Source organism: Lissotriton vulgaris, chromosome 1_2 (genome assembly GCF_964263255.1).
Source record: "Lissotriton vulgaris chromosome 1_2, aLisVul1.2, whole genome shotgun sequence".
Taxonomy (NCBI): domain Eukaryota; kingdom Metazoa; phylum Chordata; class Amphibia; order Caudata; family Salamandridae; genus Lissotriton; species Lissotriton vulgaris.
Genome location: NC_141686.1, coordinates 29,230,788 through 29,250,159, shown reverse-complemented (window position 1 = coordinate 29,250,159; position 19,372 = coordinate 29,230,788). Strand labels below are relative to the sequence as shown.

The following is a 19,372-nucleotide window of genomic DNA, read 5'->3' as shown; positions in this document are numbered from 1 at the left end:
ATTGATCTTTGTTCTGTGGAATCAGTGCTTTGCTGATATTTTCCAAATGTGATGCCTTTGGCTTGATTCCACTTCCACTAATGCAATGGCCCAAATATTCCACTTCCTTCTTCCTGAATCTGCATTTGTCAGCATGGAGCGTCAACCCTTTGTTCGAAAGAGCATTCAATACTTCCATCAAATTTTTGTCATGTTCGTTATCATCTTTGCCAAACACCAAAATATTATCTTGGAAAGCCACTGCTCCTGTTAGACCATTTAAAGTTTCTTTCATTAACATTTGGAAGACAGCAGCAGCACTGGCTAACCCAAAAGGCATCCTACAAAATCTATATAAGCCTTCAGGCGTTACAAAAGCAGTCAAGTCCTTTGAATCTTCATGAAGAAGTACTTGGTGATATGCACTTGCAAGATCCAGGCAAGAAAACACTTGTGCATTATCCAAAGTTGATACCATCTCATGTAAATTTGGTAGAGGATGTGAATATACGCAGATAGCATTGTTTAAACTGCGTAGATAAATGCATAAACTAAGATCTCCTCCAGATTTCATTGAAATTACAACTGGAGAAACCCTGGGAGATGACTCAATAGGTTCAATTATTTTCTTTTCACACATCATGTAGCATTTCTTTCAATTTAACTCTATATGATAATGAAACATTCCTGACTTTATGGCGAATAGGCAAGGCATTGGGATGTACTTTTATACAATGTTCAAATCCTTTATACCTGCCTAATTTGTCACTAAACAGAGAAGGACATTTCTTTTTGATCTCTAAAAGCAATGAGTTACTACTACTTCTTAACATATTTGAGTCATCAATAGAATACACAGGCGGATCAGCATTAGGATCCAGTTTGACACCAAGCTGTTCTTGATGAGGCCAACCAAGTAGTGATTCTCCGGCTTTTGTAACATAAAATTTCCCCTTTGTGCTTCAATTTTTAAAGCTGAGTTCAGCTATAAAATATCCATTAAGTTGTACTTTATGGCCAGTATAGGCACTAGGCGCAATATCAGGTTGTAACAGTTTCACATTAGGCCAATTAAGGCGTAAGGCAAAATAGTATACCATGAACAAGAGTCAACAAATACTTTAGTTGAGATTCCATCAATAATGATGTCACAAGAAGGAAATTTCTTGCAACTCATGTTTTTGTTTATGCACATTATGGTGTTAACATCAAATTCACAGTCACTTGTATCCTCTGGTCCTTGTCCGTGAATAAGATTGATTCTCCTAGGAGCTGATCTACATACTCTTGAAAAATGTCCTTTTTTATTGCACGTTGTGCACACCTTCTCCAAAGCTGGGCATGACTTCGAATTCCCTAAATGATAACCACTCCCACATCTAAAACATTCTTGGATCTGGTCTTTGCCAATAGTTCATTCTTGAATCTAGTTTTTGCCATCTATTCCGACTTCCTGATTTAAATTGGTTTTCATTCTTTTGATTTGTAAATTTCTTTTTTTGTCTAGATCTTTCTGCTTATCATTTTCCTTGTTGACAATATGAACATTTGACTTATCATTTGATCTAATTTCATCTACAAACTTCTCTGAATGCTCAATAGCTTTTGCTATTTCAATTGCTGCATTGAGTGACATATCAGTAGTGGTCCAAAGCCTTTGTTGTATTTTTATATTATTTGTACGCATAAGAATCTGATCTCTTAAAACTTGATCATAATTTATATGCTCAAAGTCACATGTAACTGCTAAAGCTCTCAGTGCAGAAACATAATTGTCAATGGACTCATCACTATTTTGTTTCCTTGAATAGAATTTAAATCTTTCCATAACCAGATTTATTTTCTTCCCATATCTGATAGCACGTTGTTTAGATGCAATTTGACATTTATTCAAATTAGAAGTGCTGCTCAAAGGAGGTAGATTTTTGAATTCCTTAAGAGCAATACCTCCAAGATAATGTTTGAGTAAAGCTAATTTCCTGTCAGCTTCACATTCTTCCCCTTCAAGAACATCCACATAAGCTCAGAACATTGCTTCCCATATTTCCCACTCAATTTGAGGATCACCGGGCATAGATAAAAATTAAGGTGGCGGTTGAATGCCAGACAGATTTCTTATTACCAATCTTGTAGAAAACACAAATAGGTTATATAAAATATATGGCAATGTATTCCAATAAACACTCCTTTCCTTCGTTTGCTATAATTTAGGACACGCTGAAAATGTGTGCGTGTCACAGTGGTTTTACTTACAATTGTTCTAGTTCTAGTTGTGGTCACAGCACTAGCGTTGAAAACATATGAGAACTCATCATGTAGTTTTCCGGAAAAGGTTTGGTTATCGGCATAAAAATAAAACACAACAGACTGTCCCTGATTATAAGAAGAAGATGATTTGTTGTTAAGAACAACAGGATTGGTTGAAAAATTCCTTTGACCAATGACAAACAAGGGAGGTATCCAATGAAAATCAATAAAGAAACTTCCCCGTGTTATTTATCCAATTGCACTTGAAGGATCCTTCCAATAGTAAGGCTTCCAATAGTAAGGCTTCCAGTGAACTTCCAATAGCAAGGCACGTAGTAAACCGCTTCTAAGAAAATCCAGCGCTAGTAACAGGAAAATAATGTTCGAGAAACTGTCGGCACAAAACACCACAAAATCCTACGCAGGAGTGCGTTGCCATCCTTGTCGCCAGTGTAACAAAAATACATTCCTTGATATAGAAGAAGAAATACACAATCCGATGAGTCCAGGTAATGAGCTCTTTATTCCATGTACAAGCTCAATCGTCTTCCAGTCATGAATGCCGGTAAACCGCCCGACTCCCCCGCTATCATCTCTCCACTCCCATTCAAAACACAACCTACCACGCAATCGCACCAACATCCCACACACACGCGGCAGCCTTCAAATCACAACACATGGCCAACATAATATTCGTTGTTGACGCGCGTGCATCGCGCGCACGTCAACTACGAACACAACATACAACACACTAGGCTGCTCATTAGAAGAACGACGTGGAACAACCCTCGCTCTTCTAATGTGCAGCCTAGTGTGCGCATGTTCAGGGCTGGTGCAAAATGGTTAAGCCCTAAACAGAACATGTGCACTCCTGCTGTGCGCTGGCAAGGTCCACCTGCTGTGATAATGATACTGTTATGGAGGATGTCAATCATTATCAGACCCAGTCTTGCAGCTGAACTCCTCTCCTCGAGTGCCGCCCGCCCCCTTCTAAGCAGACTCCGACTGCCTCCAGCTCTTGCAGCCTGGGATACAGAGATTGCTGCCAGAGTTAGAGAGAGACTGCAATGCTCAGTGGGGCAACGCCCAAGTGCCCTAATGGACGCACCGCCCCCCAGGACGCAGCAAATTTCTCGCTCCACTCCTCGAACTTCCCAAGGAAAATCCACACTTGCTGGGACGTTTACAAGAAGTTTCTATTTTTTCAAAGGACCAGTAGTAACAGACGCGTTTCGGAGAAATGCCTTTCTCGATGTTAATGGCACCACGTAAACGCCATGTTTTTCAACAATCTCATTATTGCATTGAAACAGTGAAAGGACTCACGGCAATCGCCATTTTGAGATAGTGTAGGGTAGTGTAGTGAAGTTGACTAGGCTAAATTGGGTATTCTAATGGACAGCTCATATTTTAAAGGGGAAGCACAGACACTTTACTACTTACTGTTTAGTAGTTGTAAAGTGCACAGAGTTCTACCACCAGCAAAAATAGAGTCTCCAGAATTGTTATGTTACACAGAATTGCTTCTAATGGATGTAAGAGACTATCTGTACTGCCTAGTTTAAAGTTTAAAATTTGTATAGCGCACTACTCACCCAGAGGGTCTCAAGGCGCTTGAGGGAAGAGGGGGGAGGGGGGGTTGGGGGGTGCTTTACTTATCGAATATCCAGGTTTTTAGTTGTTTTCTGAAGGAGAGGTGGTTCTGTGTAAGGCGGAGGTGGGTGGGGAGAGAATTCCAGGTCTTGGCCTCTAAGTAGGAGAAGGATCTTCCCCCCATGGTGGATCTTTGGATGCGTGGAATTGCGGCGAGGGCTTGATTGGACGATCGTAGTTGGCGGGTGGGGGTGTAAAAGGACAGGCGCGTGTTGAGGTTTTCGGGTCCTAGGTCGTAGAGGGCTTTGTGTGCGTGGGTGAGGAGTCAGAACGTTATTCTCTTGTTGACAGGGAGCCAGTGGAGGTCTTTCAGGTGACCGGAAATGTGAGCTTGGGGGGTGATGTCTAGGATGAGTCTGGCTGAAGCGTTTTGGATGCGTTGGAGTTTTTTCTGTAGTTTGGCTGTGGTTCCGGCGTAAAGGGTGTTTCCGTAGTCCAGTCGGCTTGTGACCAGTGCATGGGTGACCGTCTTTCTTGTTTCGGTGGGGATCCAACGGGAGATTTTTTTGAGCATACGTAGGATGTTAAAGCGTGATGATGAGACGGCGTGGACTTGTCTGGTCATCGAGAGGGAGGAGTCCAGGATGAAGCCCAGGTTACGTGCGTGGTCCCTTGGTTTGGGTGCGTTTCCCAGGGCCGGTGGCCACCATGAGTCGTCCCAGGCGGGGGATGATTCTAAGATGAGGACTTCCGTTTTGTCAGAGTTCAGTTTTAAACGGCTGTTCTTCATCCACTCGGCTACTTCTTTCATCCCTTCGTGTAGGTTGGTTTTGGGGGTGTTTGGGTCTTTGGTGAGGGAGAGGATTAGCTGGGTGTCGTCTGCGTAGGAGATGATGTTGAGGTTGTGTTGGCGCGAGATGGATGGGAGGGGACTCATGTATACGTTGAAGAGGGTGGGACTGAGTGATGATCCTTGTGGTACGCCGCAGATGACTTCGGTGGCCTCTGATCTAAAAGGGGGAGGCGTACTCTCTGGGTTCTTCCGGCGAGGAACGAGATGATCCAGTCCAATGCTTTTCCTTGTATTTCGACGTTGCTGAGGCGTTGTATAAGGGTGCTATGACAGACTGTGTCGAAGGCTGCGGAGAGGTCAAGTAGGATGAGGGCAGCTGTTTCTCCGTTGTCCAGTAGAGTTCGAATGTCGTCTGTTGCTGCGATGAGGGCGGTCTCGGTGCTGTGTTTGGCTCGGAATCCGGACTGTGAAGGGTCGAGGGATTTGTTGGATTCGAGGAAGGCGGCGAGCTGACTGTTGACGGCTTTCTCAATGACTTTGGCAGGGAATGGGAGGAGCGAGATGGGGTGGTAGTTCTTAAGTTCAGTGGGGTCTGCTGTGGGTTTCTTCAGGAGGGCGCTGAGTTCGGCATGTTTCCAGCTTTCCGGGAAGGTAGCGGAGTTGAGGGAGCAGTTGATGACGTCTCAGAGATGGGGTGCGATAATGGAGTCTGCTTTGTTGAAAATGTGGTGGGGACATGGGTCGGTTGGCGATCCTGAGTGGATGGAGTTCATCAGGCGGATGGTGTCTTCAGTGGTGATTGGGTTCCAGGCGCAAAGGTTGTTGGAGGGGGGTTTTAGTTCGGAGGTGGGTGGGGTGGACTGGTCGCCAAAGCTGTTATGTATGTCAGCGATTTTGTTGTGGAAGAACGAGGCTAGAGAGTCGCAGAGGTCTTGGGAGGGAGTGATGGCGTTGGTAAACTCTTTGACGATGTTGAATAGTTCCTTGCTGTTGTGGGCGTTGTTGTCGATTCGATCCTTGAATGCGGATTTCTTGGTGGATCGGATCAGTTGGTGGTGTTTGCGGGTGGCTTTCTTGAAGGTGGCCAGGTTGTCAGTGGTTGGGTTTTTTCGCCAGGCTTTCTCGAGGGTGCAACAGATCTTCTTGGATTTCTTAAGGTCATCATTGAACCAGGGGGCTTTTTTGCTACCTTGCTTGATTTGATGGTTTTTCAAGGGTGCTAATTCGTCAGTGCTGTGGGTGATCCATTGTGTGAGGTTGGTGGCTGCTTGGTTTGGGTCCGATGATTTGGCATGGGGGTTTTGGTGAAGCGATGAGAAGAGCTGGTCGGTGGTAATTTTGTTCCAGTTTCTGCCGGGAATTGGTTGTGGGTCGTAGTCTTTTTGTAGTTGAAGTGAACGCAGCTGTGGTCCGTCCAATAGAGAGCTGTGGTGTGATTGAAGGAGATGTGCTTGCTGGAGGTGAAGATTGGGTCGAGTGTGTGTCCGTCATAGTGGGTGGGGGTGTCAACGAGTTGTTTGAGTCAGAGATTGGCGAGGTTGTCCAGAAGGGTGGTGGTGTTGCTGTTGTTGTTCTTTTCCAGGTGGAAGTTGAGGTCTCCCAGTAGAATGTAGTCCTCGGAGGGGAGGGCGTGTGGGCTGATGAAGTCAGTGATGTCTTCGCTGAATTGTGTGCGGGGTCCTGGTGGCCTGTAGATGAGGGTGCCTCTGAGTGTGGTCTTGGGGTCGGTGTGGATCTGGAAGTGAAGGTGTTCGGCGGCTGCGAGGTGATCGTCGGAACTGGTCGTGATGCGGATGGTCTTCTTATGGACGATGGCGATGCCTCCTCCTGTTTGGTTGAGGCGGTCCTTTCGGATGATCTTGTAGCCGTCCGGGATGGCTATGGCGATGTCGGGCGTTGATGAGGCGTTCATCCAGGTTTCTGTAAGAAAGGCGACGTCCGGCGATGTGGTGTCGAGTAGGTTCCAAAGTTCAATGGCGTGTCTGTGGACCGAGCGGGTGTTGAGCAGGATGCACTTCAGGTTGTTAGTGTCGGAGCTCTGTTTGGAGTTTGTGGATTTGGTGTGGGTCCTGATGCAGTCGAACTTGCAGGAGTGGCAGGTGAAGGGTCCATGGGTGTCTCCTGGGGCGGAGTGGTAGCAGTCTGGGAGTCGGCCGGGATTAAGTGCTGAGAGGGTTGCGGCGTCGTACGTTATGCGGGTGGAGTGGATTTTGCGGGGGCCAGGGGGTTTGGCGCTGGGTGCGGTCCAGGCGCGGACGGGCGAAGACGGGCTTACCTTTGGCGCACTTCGTCGTACATGGGGCAAGTCCGCTGCGCGTGAACGCTGTGCATAGGCTGTTCAGACATAAGTGGATAGTGGGGGGTGGGAGGGCGGAGCGAGGGAGGGTCAGCTAGGACGCGGGAGCGGGGTGGAGATACGGGCTGGGAGGCACAACAACAAAAATGGCAGCAAAACAAAAGTGAAACAGGACGAGGTTGGGCACAAGCAGGGATATCGCTATAATGTGGGCAGAGGCACGGCACAACTAGGCATAGATATTGTCAACAGGCAATGCGAACTTAGCAATATAGCGCTACAGTATCAAGCAAGCACTAATGATAATGCGCGCAATGTGGACTATATGCAGTAAGCGCTACGCTGGTAATCAGGCACAACAACCATTCTAGACAATGGAACTCTCATGTTTATTCTTTGAATTTATGAGGTTCCTTTTGCGAGATCACCTATACCTTTATGTGTGTGCTGCAACGCAATGAATTCATGAATGTATGAATTAAATAAGATTATAATAGTATTATGTGCGTGTTGGACCTGGGCCTCTTGGCAGGGTCATCTCTAAACTTTTTGCCTTCCTCCAATACTCTCTCTGACCTATTTTGTTTGGTTTAATGACTCTGGGCACTTTACCACTGCTGTCCAGTGCTAAAGTGCATATGCTCTCCCTACTGAAAATTGTACATGTGATTGATGTCCATGATTGGTTCATTGGATTTACTGTTAGTCCCTAGTAAAGTGCACTAAGAGTGCCAGGGCTTGTGAATGCCAATACTGCTAGTGGGCCTGCAGCGCTGGTTACGCCACCCACAGAAGCAGCCTTAAGATGTGTCTGGGGACTGCCATCGCAGAACCTGCGTGCAGTCTCGTACTGTCATGCTGGCTGGGCAAGTGCACCCACTTGCCAGCCCCTGAACCTTCCCTTAACTTCATATCAGTCACCCCTATGGTAGGCCTGAGGGCAGGGTGCATTGTGAGTGTAAGGTAGGACAAGCCCTGATGTGTGTGGCATGTCTTAGTAGTGAATTACAACTAAATTCGTATTTCACTATTGAAGGCTACCTGCTCCCGTTAGGCCAGAATGGGCTGCTGGAATTATTACACTCTATAATCCCAGCAGGCTCAGGGAGCATGGTAGAGAGTCATGTTTAGTATGCCTGAACTCAGAATAATAAAATATTTCTTTTAGTAAAGTTTATTTTAATATCCTGTGTTTGCAAATGCTACTTTTAGAAAGTTAGCATTTGCTTGCCTAACCATTTCAGCCCGCCTCTGCTGGTATGTGTATCTGACTGTCTGGGATGTGTGAGTGACAGGGCTGGGGGATGACAGGTGGTGAATGCGCAGATTACACCTTAGTGGGAGGTAGGAGTGGCTCTTGACTCGGAATCTTAATGTGCTCAGCCACCACAATGCTGGCTCCATCCTCCTGGGGAGCGACTGATGACTCAGCCGACACCTGGCCCAGGAAGGGCGAAGCCCCATCAACAAGGTACTTCTGGCTACTTCTGTCCACACAATGTTGGCTCCACCTCCTGTGGGGCGTCTGTTGCGCCTGCCCCTCACACTGAAAGCAGAAGCCGGATTGCACCCACCAGAGTGCTCAAGGACTGAAAGTGGCTATGCAAAGGCCCCCCTGGCCTGCGAGAACAAAAGAAATGCAGTATAAAAGTAGGAGCCCTGCTCCTTGTAAATTAGATCCTGTTTGTGCTACAGAAGGAACTCTGCCCGACGAGAAGGACCTGGAAGGACAAGGAAGGGTGCTGACTCTTGCCTGTGTCTGGTGCCTTGCTGCAGAAGGAGAGGAAAAGGAAAGACTACAAGAAGACTTTTGCTTTGAGAAACTTTGTGCCAAACTCTGCTGAAAGATCTCCAAGGGCTTGCTGTTGAACTTGCCCCCTGACCAGCGCCCCAGGACCAGTGGGCGCTACATCCTGAAGAAAGCGACTGTGTGTGCTGCTTATCGCTGCAGTACTGACAGAGGGGTCAGGGAGCGCTGGGCAAGCCTGCCACGCTCCCCGTAACCAAGGCATCAACATCCCCCCCGAGCACCGTGACCGGGGCCCAAAGCAACAGCGAGAGCAACGTGAGGTCCAGCCGCCGCTGGCCCGAGCACTGTGACCGCAACTGCACCGGGAGCCCGAGAGTAAAGTGAAGGAGGACCCGTCCGGTCCAAGCTCCCGTATTGACTGCGCTTCGAGCCGTCAATCCACCTGCGAAGACGGACAGCCGCCCTGTGATAACCCCCCTCTGGTCGGTAGCCTGCCCGACAGCCCAGCTGTGAGCGCACAGCTGCAACCGGTACTTTGGCTGGGTACGTCCTGCACTTGGGGACCGTACTGCCACGTGCCGCCACCACACAGCCGCCGCCTCCAGGGTCGGAGCGAACGACGAGGAAAGGACCCTGCCGCCACAGAGCACCACCGCCCCGGATGACCCGTGACCTGCCCGGCTGAGAGCCGCAGCGAACAGCGACCCCGGAAAAGCAACGCGACGTGGGACAGTTCCCCTGGAAGCTGCCCGCTCCACAAGGATTTGAAAGGTACTGTGTTGTATCCTCACGGTGCGAGCGTCCTGCAACTCGAGCTCGCACCGCACCATCTGCTCCCAAACGCGAGCCGCCTCTGAAACCGAGGCTCGCACGGCTCCTGGCCCTCGAGGCCCACGCAGAGAGCGCATTGAGGCGCTACGAGACACTGAACCTTGTTGAACCTGGGCAGAAGGCCCGAAAGATTGCTTATTGCTAAGAGAGAACTGTGGCAACCTGAACTTAAGTAAACTGGAACCGCTATTGAAAGTTTGACAACTGTATTTACAAGCCTGCTTGAAATTTATATAAAGATATATATTTTTACAAATACAGTTTGGTGTCATTGTGTGGTGGGTTGGTTGTGATGGTGTGATATTGCAAATGTTTAACCCTATGTGCCCCAAAGATTAGCCTAAGACTGCTTAAGCCACACTACCTAGAGGGTAAGCGGAGGTTGTCTGGAAGGTAACCCTCAGCCCTGACGAGGAAGAGAGAGTCCCTGCTTGTCGCTAGTGCTACACTGCGCCAACTAGAGCCTCCCCCTTCCTACAGTGCGGATGTTCCTGCAATTTTGCATGGTCATTTCCACTTGTCGGCATTCAAAATAGCATGTTGGCTTAGGTGTGGCTACTGTGTAGGTGTTGTTTATATGCAGAGGTGCCTGTGTGTGTATTGTCTGTGGACAAAACAAAGGCCAAACCTATTTGTGTCAGCAATGCTTTGTACAACATGGCAGTAGAGATGGAGAGACCCTTAGGGACATAGAGCAAACTCTTCACAGCCCCACTGGCTTTTCAGAGGTACACAGCACACCTTTCAAGTGCCTGAGTCTGCACAAGCTCCACCTGCCAATCAGAGGTGGTTCTGCAATTAGAGTGACTATGCTGACCCTGCTCCCCTACACAGTAGAATGTCAGGCATTTGACTCTCCTCCAACCTGACAGCCTTGTCTAAGTCCTACCTAAAGTGAATGACTATGCCAGACAACCACTGGTCTTTCAGAGGCATCTGGCAAGCATTCTGATAAACCCTAGAGGCCAGTTTCCCTCCATAGCTATACTCTCCCTTTCTTAGACACTTTGAGGAAAGTCATATTAAATAAAATATTTTAACAACACATTTTATCAACCTGTCCCTGGTCTGGTCAAAGTAGATTTCTGAAAAGCTTTTTCCAACTCTGTAAACAAAATAACAGTTGCACAAAACAAAGATGAGCATTTGCAATGCAATAGGTGTTGCCTTTGCGAAAGTTTGAGCTATTGGCATTTAAATGATAATGCCTTTTATTTATGTTGACAAAACCTGCAAGTGGTGGGTAAAAACTGCTTGCAGGTTTTGTAAACACTGATAAAGGCATTAGAAAAGAGGTATTGTCATTTACAATGCCAAGAGCTCAAACTCTTGCAAATGTGGCACCCACGCTTCAGCTTAAGATGTTCAAAGCTAAAGCTTGGGTGCTGCTATGTTAAAAAAACATAATTAAACAGAAAAAGAAAGTCATGCGGCCGCGTTAAGCCAGCAAATAAGATAAGAAAAGCACGCCCGCCATTATTCTTGCTGCGGCGTGCCGCACTGGATAAATGAACATGAAAATAAGCAGTGAGGGAGAACGTATTCTGCCTGCAATAGCAGGCAGGACAAAGTTATTTAAGAAAATAGTGCTTGGAGACTGTAATTACAGCCTACTGAGTAACAACACATGTAACAGGGAGTGTCCTTATGGGAGGTTACAGGAAGAGAAAAGGTGGTATGAAGAAGGGACTACTAAGCCTATTGACCAATAAAAAGCCACAATTTACTAAGAATAGGAGCCAATTAAAATGATGAGTGGAAAGTGGACAGGGCTTTGGGCCCTTATCCTGAATACAGAATCATGTCTCAAAGAGACAGCGCAAGCACTGCCTAGGCAAGACCTAAAAAAGGAAAGCTTTCTCTTTGAAGACTTATAACACAGTGTACCAATTAAATGGTCATAGGGTTTAATGTATTAGCAAAATTCCATCCATCACCTATGGTAGTCAGAAGCAATTAGAGCGCAATGAATGTGGTGAATGATGCAATCAAATACAGAAAGGGAGATTGGAAGAATGCTTTTAAAATAGACTAAGCCACTGGTAATTTCTCTGGTTCTCATATGAACCTATGCATTTCACCCACTGTGCCACTCTACATAGAGGTCCATCTTCTACAAATCAGTACTGGCTCTTCCCCTCATGGGACTAGGCCATCCCAAACCAACAGGCAGGAACCTCTACGGAGGGGAAAAAAACTCCAGACTAGTTTCAGCCATGTTACATCTGTGGCACATATTGGTATAACCTTGTCTCATTACATCAACCATACAATACTATGCTGACAAAACCAAAACCATTCTAGGGTTGCTCGTGTTTACTTCTAAGGGGGGCCTCACCAGAAAGTACCGAATTGTGTAACGGGGGGCCTCTGTCTAGAGCAATACGTTGGGCAAAAGAATGATGGACTGAAATGCTACCAGGAGCGACCAAGAATAGACAATTTGTAAGCCTTCCTCCCTTCATTTATTTTGTGCTTGATGGATGATACAATCACCAATAGTTGTGTCCAATGCCACTCTCTGAATAGATGATATGAAGTCTGTAAAACATGTAAAGCGGTCTAAGCCACTCCTAAAAGTATAAATAAAAGCATCCTTTCAACTAATGCTGGATAGATTTTTGTATTTCAAAGTTATTGTCATCAAACAAATATTTACCTGACTTAGTGCAGCATCAAAGAGTTTGCAGGCTTCATTGCTAGGAGTAGAAAGAGAGAGCCCAGCATCCTGCCATGCCTGCAAAAAGAAAGACAGAACATGCATTATCTGAAACCACTCCATTCCGTAGGCCAGGCTCAAACTAGATAAAGCTACTTTGAAACAATTTTACCTAAAAACTTCATTCACGGACAACAGCAAGGAAGAAACTAAACCAATCAGGATTCTGTTCCTTGACGAGTTCTGCTGCCAAAGAAAGCATTCTGATTATTGGTGGTTGCATTAACACAACATGAACCGCTTCCCCCTTTTCAGAAGTAGTAGTACCAACATTACAGAGGATCCACAGGCCCTTTCAGGGAGCATAAAGAACAAAGTGTACATCCTTCCTTGAGAAGCTGTTACTGAATGTGAACCTCAAGCACGTAACATTGCTTGTTTATCTGATCTTTAAATCAAGAGGCATTATCTAATGCAGGTATTTTAGTATATGGCAAACATTGTTCCAAGGAAAAGGAATGCAAAAATCACAGACCATTTTTATTCTAGCTAGAACATCTTATGAATAAGGTGATGTACATAGTTCAGTGAGGTCTGTGTGTACAGTCCGACTGCAACTGTATTAAAGAAACCATAAATGTTGGGGAAGGTGAAAACGTGATTTGGATTAGGCTAAACAGCACAGTCCAAAGTTAACCTTGAAATTACACGTACTTTTACAATCCGAGGAACAGGGAGACATTACACTACCAGAACCACGCATTATGGGAAAGGTATTAAACTCCTTAGTTGGAAGGTTATCATGGGTTCAAGGTATCTTCATGTCTTTTGGAGAACAATCCATTTATTTCATATTCTGAGTGATAAATTCTTCCCAAATCAATAAGACGCCACAGCAGGTCAACATGAGAACCCATGTCATGGTTAGAAACATCCAACATATCATCACGACCCCAAACTGGATAAGCAGGCACTTAAACAAAACAAGGAAATAGAAACCGAGCATCAAAGTAACTCACAAGCCTTCAGCATTGACCCGAAAACCTGATACAACACTGGATGAGACTGAAAACTGTGTAAAAGAGACCCAGGGGAGACGGTAAAAAACACTCAACAGGGCAATAAAGTCAATCTGAACTATCATATCAGTGACATCCCAAGCCAAACAAAATACATTTTCCATATGTAACAGCAATAGAAGAATACAAATCCAAAAAGAAAATATTCATTGCAGCAGCCAACAGGACTGTGAGAACTTACTGTTGTTTTTCAAATTACAAAATACCCAATTGTGTGTCAGGACAGGAGGCTCCGATTATGCTATCTCATTTCTTTAATAGAAATGCTCAGCAGCCAATCACAATACAGAAAAAGAAAAAACTACATTTCCCATGAATACACTGGGCAACCCTAGAGTATGTACACTATATAAGGCACCATAGAGAACATAACATCCTCTTTCTTTGCTGCTCCGCAGCGAGTTAAGTGTACTTTTATCTTTACTTGGTTACTGCTAATGGTTTTGTACCTTATTGTGCCTGTTGCACTTGTGCCTGTTAACGCTTTTGTTGCGCTCTATATTTGCGCTTCGCCGCGGTGTTTCTGCCCAGTTTGCCTTGGCTCTTTGTAGCGTTTTTCTTCTTTTGCTTCCGCTCGCCGCTTTTGCCAGTCTCGGCGTTGCGGGGAGCGTGAGGTCACCTCCCCGAGTCCGGGCGCTTCGCGCCCACATCTCTGTTGCATTGTGGAGTGGGAGATAGGGGCTGGGAGGCTCGCGCGCTGCACAAGAGCGCTTCTTTATGCAAATACCGGGCGGCCGTTACCGCGCATTCGCGGCGGCCATGTTTGTTGATTTTCTCAGTGGAAAACGGAATTTTGACAGGAGAAGGTCGCGTTTTGACACCCATTGCCCACAGCCTGCATATTTCGCACCATTTACGGCCTTTTGTAGCAAATTAAAACAATTGGGCTGTATAATCCTTCATAGGCTTTGCCTAGAGTGACTATTTTTTCTACCAGCAAGCCCTCCCTCCACGTTTTATAATTTCAGTGTGTTCAGGTTTCTACCTGTGTTACTGGCTTGCTGTGGGGTTTGTTCACTCCCCCTACATTGTGCCTTTGACCGTTATTGATTATTGTCACCTCTGTAGGCATTATATTGTTGCACTATTATGTCACTATGGCTGATTATTATGACGAAGATGACTATTACTATGACTAAGATGCCTCTGGCTCTCTAGAGCACAACTTGGTTGAGGCTTTGGATCATGGAGTACAACATTCGGTTAATAAGGCGCTTGTTCGTGCCATTAATCCCTTGAAACGTCATTTGTCTCTCTATGCACAACAACAAGGCTGGTTGCCGTCTTCTCGTGCATCCTCTAAATCTCCTGTGAATCCTCACAAATCTGATTTTCAGAAATTGGCCAAAAGTTTGTCTTCTGACAGGTCTTCCACTAAGACGTTGGTTGGGGCGTCGGCTTCCACCTTTCCTGATACGGATACTGATGACACTCATTCCTCCACTACGTCTGATCATGATGACCCTCCTCCACGGAAAAAGGCTTGTAAGGAGCACTTTGTGGACGCTCCCTCGCACCCCCCTCTTCTCACTTTTGATCCCTCTGATATCGTTCATCCAAATTCTTCTTCTTGGTTGCCATCCCCTGCTGTGGCGGAATATGTACAGGCACATATTCGCCAGCTCTTTGAAAAGGATGTCAGGGCCCGCCTGAGATCCGAGTGTCCACGTCCAGACTTAGCTGACCATTTGGCTGATACTCCAGAAGTGGATCCTACGATGGTCACATATCTCAAAAAGTATGCCAAAGACCCGAAGAAAGGTCTTGAAATGTCTTGGCGTTCCAGCCAGGACAAATTGTTGGACTTGCTGGGCCCTCTTACTAAAATCCTAGAACTTGGTGTTCAAGCAAGGGAGTCCTCAGCCCTTGTTGATCCTGATGAGCTCATTGAGTGGTCCCAGAGGGCTATTTGCCAGTTGGGTAATGCCAACTGCGCAATTTCTTGTGAGCGGCGCCGCTCCATTCTTCTCAAGCTAGATCCTAAATTGGCAGAGCTCTCATCTTCCGAGTCCGGCCCCTTGGCTCAGGGACTGTTATTTGGTCAACCGTTCCTGAAGGAGCTTACAAAATTTGTGGCTACTTTTAGTCGCCTTGACAAGGTTTAAGACTCGCTGCGGCGAGCATTTCGGCCGGTTTTTACCAGGGCCGGACGACACAGGGGGCACTCATTCGGCCGTGGCTCTCAACAGAATTCCCAGAGAGGTTTCCAGTCCCAAAGAGGCGGTGGTCAGGACTCCGGATACAACAATCATTCCAATTTCTATACCTCTCGCAAAGGGAAAGGACAGTATAAGAAGGGTAGATTCGGCGGAAATCAAGGAGGTCACCACGACTCCAACACTTCATGTGAGGTTGATGCCAGCTTCCGATGTGGTATTGGGGGGCAGGATCCAATTTTTGACTCACCCAGGACCATTTCTCCTTCAGGAAGCAACTCAAGACCTGGCTTTTCGAGCAGTAGCAGCGCCCCCCCAGCGCCTTGAGACCCTAGCGGGTGAGTAGCGCGCTTTACAAATACTCTTGATTGATTGATTGATTGATTGGCGTGGTGAGTACCTTGAAGGTTACTCTCTTCTCGATGGGGAGCCAGTGGAGGTCTCGTAGGTGCTGGGTCATGTGCTCGTGTCGTGGGGTTCCGAGGAAGAGTCTTGCTGCGGTGCTCTGGATGGTTTGTAGCTTGTGTAGCACGATTTTGTTCATTCCAGCGTAGAGGGCATTGCCGTAGTCCAGTCTGCTGGTCATGCGTGCATGGGCGACAGTCTTTCTGCATTCGGAGGGGGGATCCACTTGAAGGTCTTGCAGTGGATGAGGAGGGAGTTGTTGCAGGTGGAGGCAACAGCGTTGATCTGGAGGGCCAGGGTGAAGGAGGAGTCTAGAACGAAGCGGAGGTTCCAGGCATGGTCCTTCGGGGTGGGTGAGTTTCCGAGGGCACACGGTACCACCACCAGCTGTCCCATGCAGTGGAGGAGGGTCCAAGTAAGAGGACCTCTGTCTTCTCGGAGTTCAGTTTTAGGCAGCTGTCGCTCATCCAGGATATGATGTCTTTCATTCCTTCTTGGAAGCCAAGTCTGGTGTCTTCAGGGTTCTTCAGGAGAGAGAGAGGATAAGCTGGGGGTCGTCAGCATAAGATACTATGCTGAGCCCATGCTGTCAGACTATGGCGGCATGGGGGGCCATGTAGATGCTGAATTGTGTGGGGCTGAGCGAGGATGCTTGGTGTACTCCACAGTTGATCTCTGTAGGTTCGGACAGGAAGGCGAGGGAGTCTGATCCTTTGGGTTCAGCCAGAAAGGAGCGGATCCAGTCGAGGGCAGTTCCCCGTATACCGGTGTCATGGAGTCTGGCTGCCAGAGTGCGGTGTGAGAAGGTGTCGAAGGCTGCAGAGAGATCTAGTAGGATGAGGGCCGCAGTGTGGCCCTGGCCAAGTAGCATGTGGATGTCATCGGTGGCGGCGAGGAAGGCCGTCTAGGTGCTGTGGTTGCTGCGAAATCCGGACTGGGAGTGAGGTCATTTTTCAGGTCCGTCGGGCCGGCTGAGGGTTTCTTGAGGAGGAGTTTGACCTCTGCCCGCTTTCAGTCATCTGGGAAGATGCCGAATTCAAGGGACCGGCCTAGTTCGGGTGCTATGGTATCTGCGGCTCTGTAGTAGATCTGCAGAGAGCAGGGGTCTTTGGGGGCTCCTGAGTGGGTGTTCTTCATGGTTGTGGTGGTGTCAGGTTTCCAAGTGGTAATGGTCAGATGGTTTTCGGTGGTGGAGAAGGGGGTGGTGTCCGAAGTCTGTTCGCTGAAGTTATCATGGTGGGCCTTGATCTTCAGATGGAAGTAGGAGCTGAGCTTGTTGCAGAGGTCCAGAGATGGTGTGACGCCCGTGGCTTGGCTGGGGGGTCTGGTGAACTGCTGTATGACGTTGAATAATTCTTTTGCGTTACTTGCGTTGGTGTGGATTTTGTTCTTGATAAAGGTCAGCTTGGTGGCTCTTATGCGCTGGTATTCATTCATGGCGTTCCTGAAGTTGTTCTGGTGCTTTTTCTGTTCCAACAGAGTTTCTCGAGGAGTCTGCAGGAGCGCCTGGCTTCTTGGAGGTCGGTGGTGAACCAGGCAGCCTTCAGGGGGCATTGTTTGACGGGGTGGCGGAGGGGTGGAAGCTTGTCAGCACAGTTTGCAATCCAGCGTGTAGTTCTTTGGCTGAGGAGTTAGCGTTGGTTGTGGCGGGGGGAGTTGGGGGGCGGGGGGGTCGTGGAGGAAGGTGGTGTTGAAGTGTTCCTCTATGATTTTGCTCCAGTTCCTTTGTGGCGGGCGCGGGCGGGTTTGGGTATTGTGGTGGTGTTGAAGGTGAAGTGTACGCTGTGGTGGTCTGTCCAGAGGGGCTGCATGTTGTGGCTGAACTGGATGTTTGTAAAAAATGTAAATCTTGTATAGCGCATAAATCACCCCAGAAGGGGTATCTCGGCATTGGGGGCCGTTGGGAAGATTAAGCGAGCTACTGCCCAGAGTCGCAGGGTGCTGGACAGACTCCTGCTGCCGGGGGCCAAGGATCAAACTGTGATCCCCAGAGTTCTGCGTCAGTCGCCCTGGCCACGGCGCCACACCTCCCCCCTCTTGTCCCTCCTGAGAAGATGGGGTTGAGGGTGTGTCTGGCTCTGTGGGTGGGAGTGGTGAGGAGCTGCTTCAGTCCAGGGTTGGTGAGGTTGTCAAGGAGGGTGGTGGAGTCGGGGTCCCTGCGGTTGTCGAGGTGGAGGTTCAGATCTCCGATGAGAATTTAGTCCATGGAGGTAACGGCGTGGGGTGCGACGTGGTCAGCAGTGGTGGTGGTGGCAGAAGTGGTGGGAGGTCCGGGGGGTCTGTAGATGAGGGTCCTGCGCAGCATGGTTCTGGGGCTGGTTAGGATCTGGAAGTGGAGGTGCTCTGAGTTGGAGAGTGGGTCGCTTGTGCTGGAGGTGGGGAGTCGGAGGGAGCTCTTGTGAGTGATGGAGAGTCCTCCTCCTGGGCGGTGGGGTAGTCCTTTCTTTGGATCTTGTATCCGTCGGGGATGGCGGTGTCTGGGGGCGAAGGTGATGTTGGTCCATGTTTACGTGAAGAAGGCGACGTCTGGCGAGAGGGTGTTGAGCAGGTCCCAGATCTCTGTGGCGTGTCTGTGGAGGACGAGCATGTCAAGGAGGATGCATGTCAGGGCTTTGTTGGTGCGGGAGTCCGGCCTGGGTTCAGCAGTCATGGGGTGGCTGTTGATGCTGAAGGATTGTCAGCAGTAGAACTGGCCGTGAGTGGTGTTAGGCGTCCATCTATGGCAGTTGTTGTCTCTTCCAGGGTTGAGTGCGATGAGGGTAGCAGAGTCGTACCTGTGGATGGCAGGGGGACCAGGGTCCCTGGTGCTGGCCGCGATTGGGTGGCGGACGGGCGTAGAGGGGCTAGCCTTTGGCGCACCTTTATCAGGTAAAGTCCTGCTCTTAATCCACATCACAGAAGAAACAATGGTGCAGTTAAAAAAACTAAGTCACCTGGTCACCCAGTCAAGCTATTGACTGACATGATGAAGACTTTACCTCCTCCTATGGCACCTTAATTTTGCCTTGCGAGTAGATTGAGGGGCTAATCGAGTCAAGTAGGACTATCACCAGTGCAGCTAGTTGGAACATTGCAAAATGAGGAGTCCTGGCGAGGCTTTATCCTTAATGTTGATATTTTGTTGTTGCAGGAAACATGGCAATCTAAGGATATTTATTGTGATGGTTATATGCTCTACTATAAACCCCGAATTCCTTCTCCCTCAAGCACAGCAACATGTTTGTGTTGTGTGTTTGAGTTAGAACTACCTTGCTCTGCCTTATAACCCCAATTCCTGTTGAGTGTTCCTTCATACAGGCCTTTTATTTAAAGTGGCCTGGCGGATTATACTTCATCTTGATTAACTTTTATAATGGTAACGTTTCAAATAAAGTTCCCCATAACATGTCCCTTCTGTTTGATGAAATAGATAATTTGCCAAACTCTACTGCTAACATAGGAGGAGGATAAAACCTGTTTTGGGGAGGAAGTTTTAAAGTTGGGGGTAGTTTCTAGCTTCCATCTGTGAATCTGTTCACTCATGAAGTGTTAATAAACTGCTCAGGATGCAAGAGAGACCTTCCTGTATAACTACTTGAAGAGGG

The 19,372-nt window shown here is 47.7% G+C and overlaps 1 protein-coding gene across 1 annotated transcript in view; it reads right to left on the bottom strand.

The window, feature by feature from the left end:
• The window catches only part of TTC38 (tetratricopeptide repeat domain 38), a 693,598-nt gene that overhangs the window by 609,635 nt on the left and 64,591 nt on the right, over positions 1 to 19,372 (bottom strand). Inside the window, exon 2 of the mRNA XM_086952761.1 lies at positions 12,149 to 12,226. Coding sequence (XP_086808887.1) covers positions 12,149 to 12,226 — 78 coding nt within the window. The remainder of the gene's footprint in view (positions 1 to 12,148; positions 12,227 to 19,372) is intronic.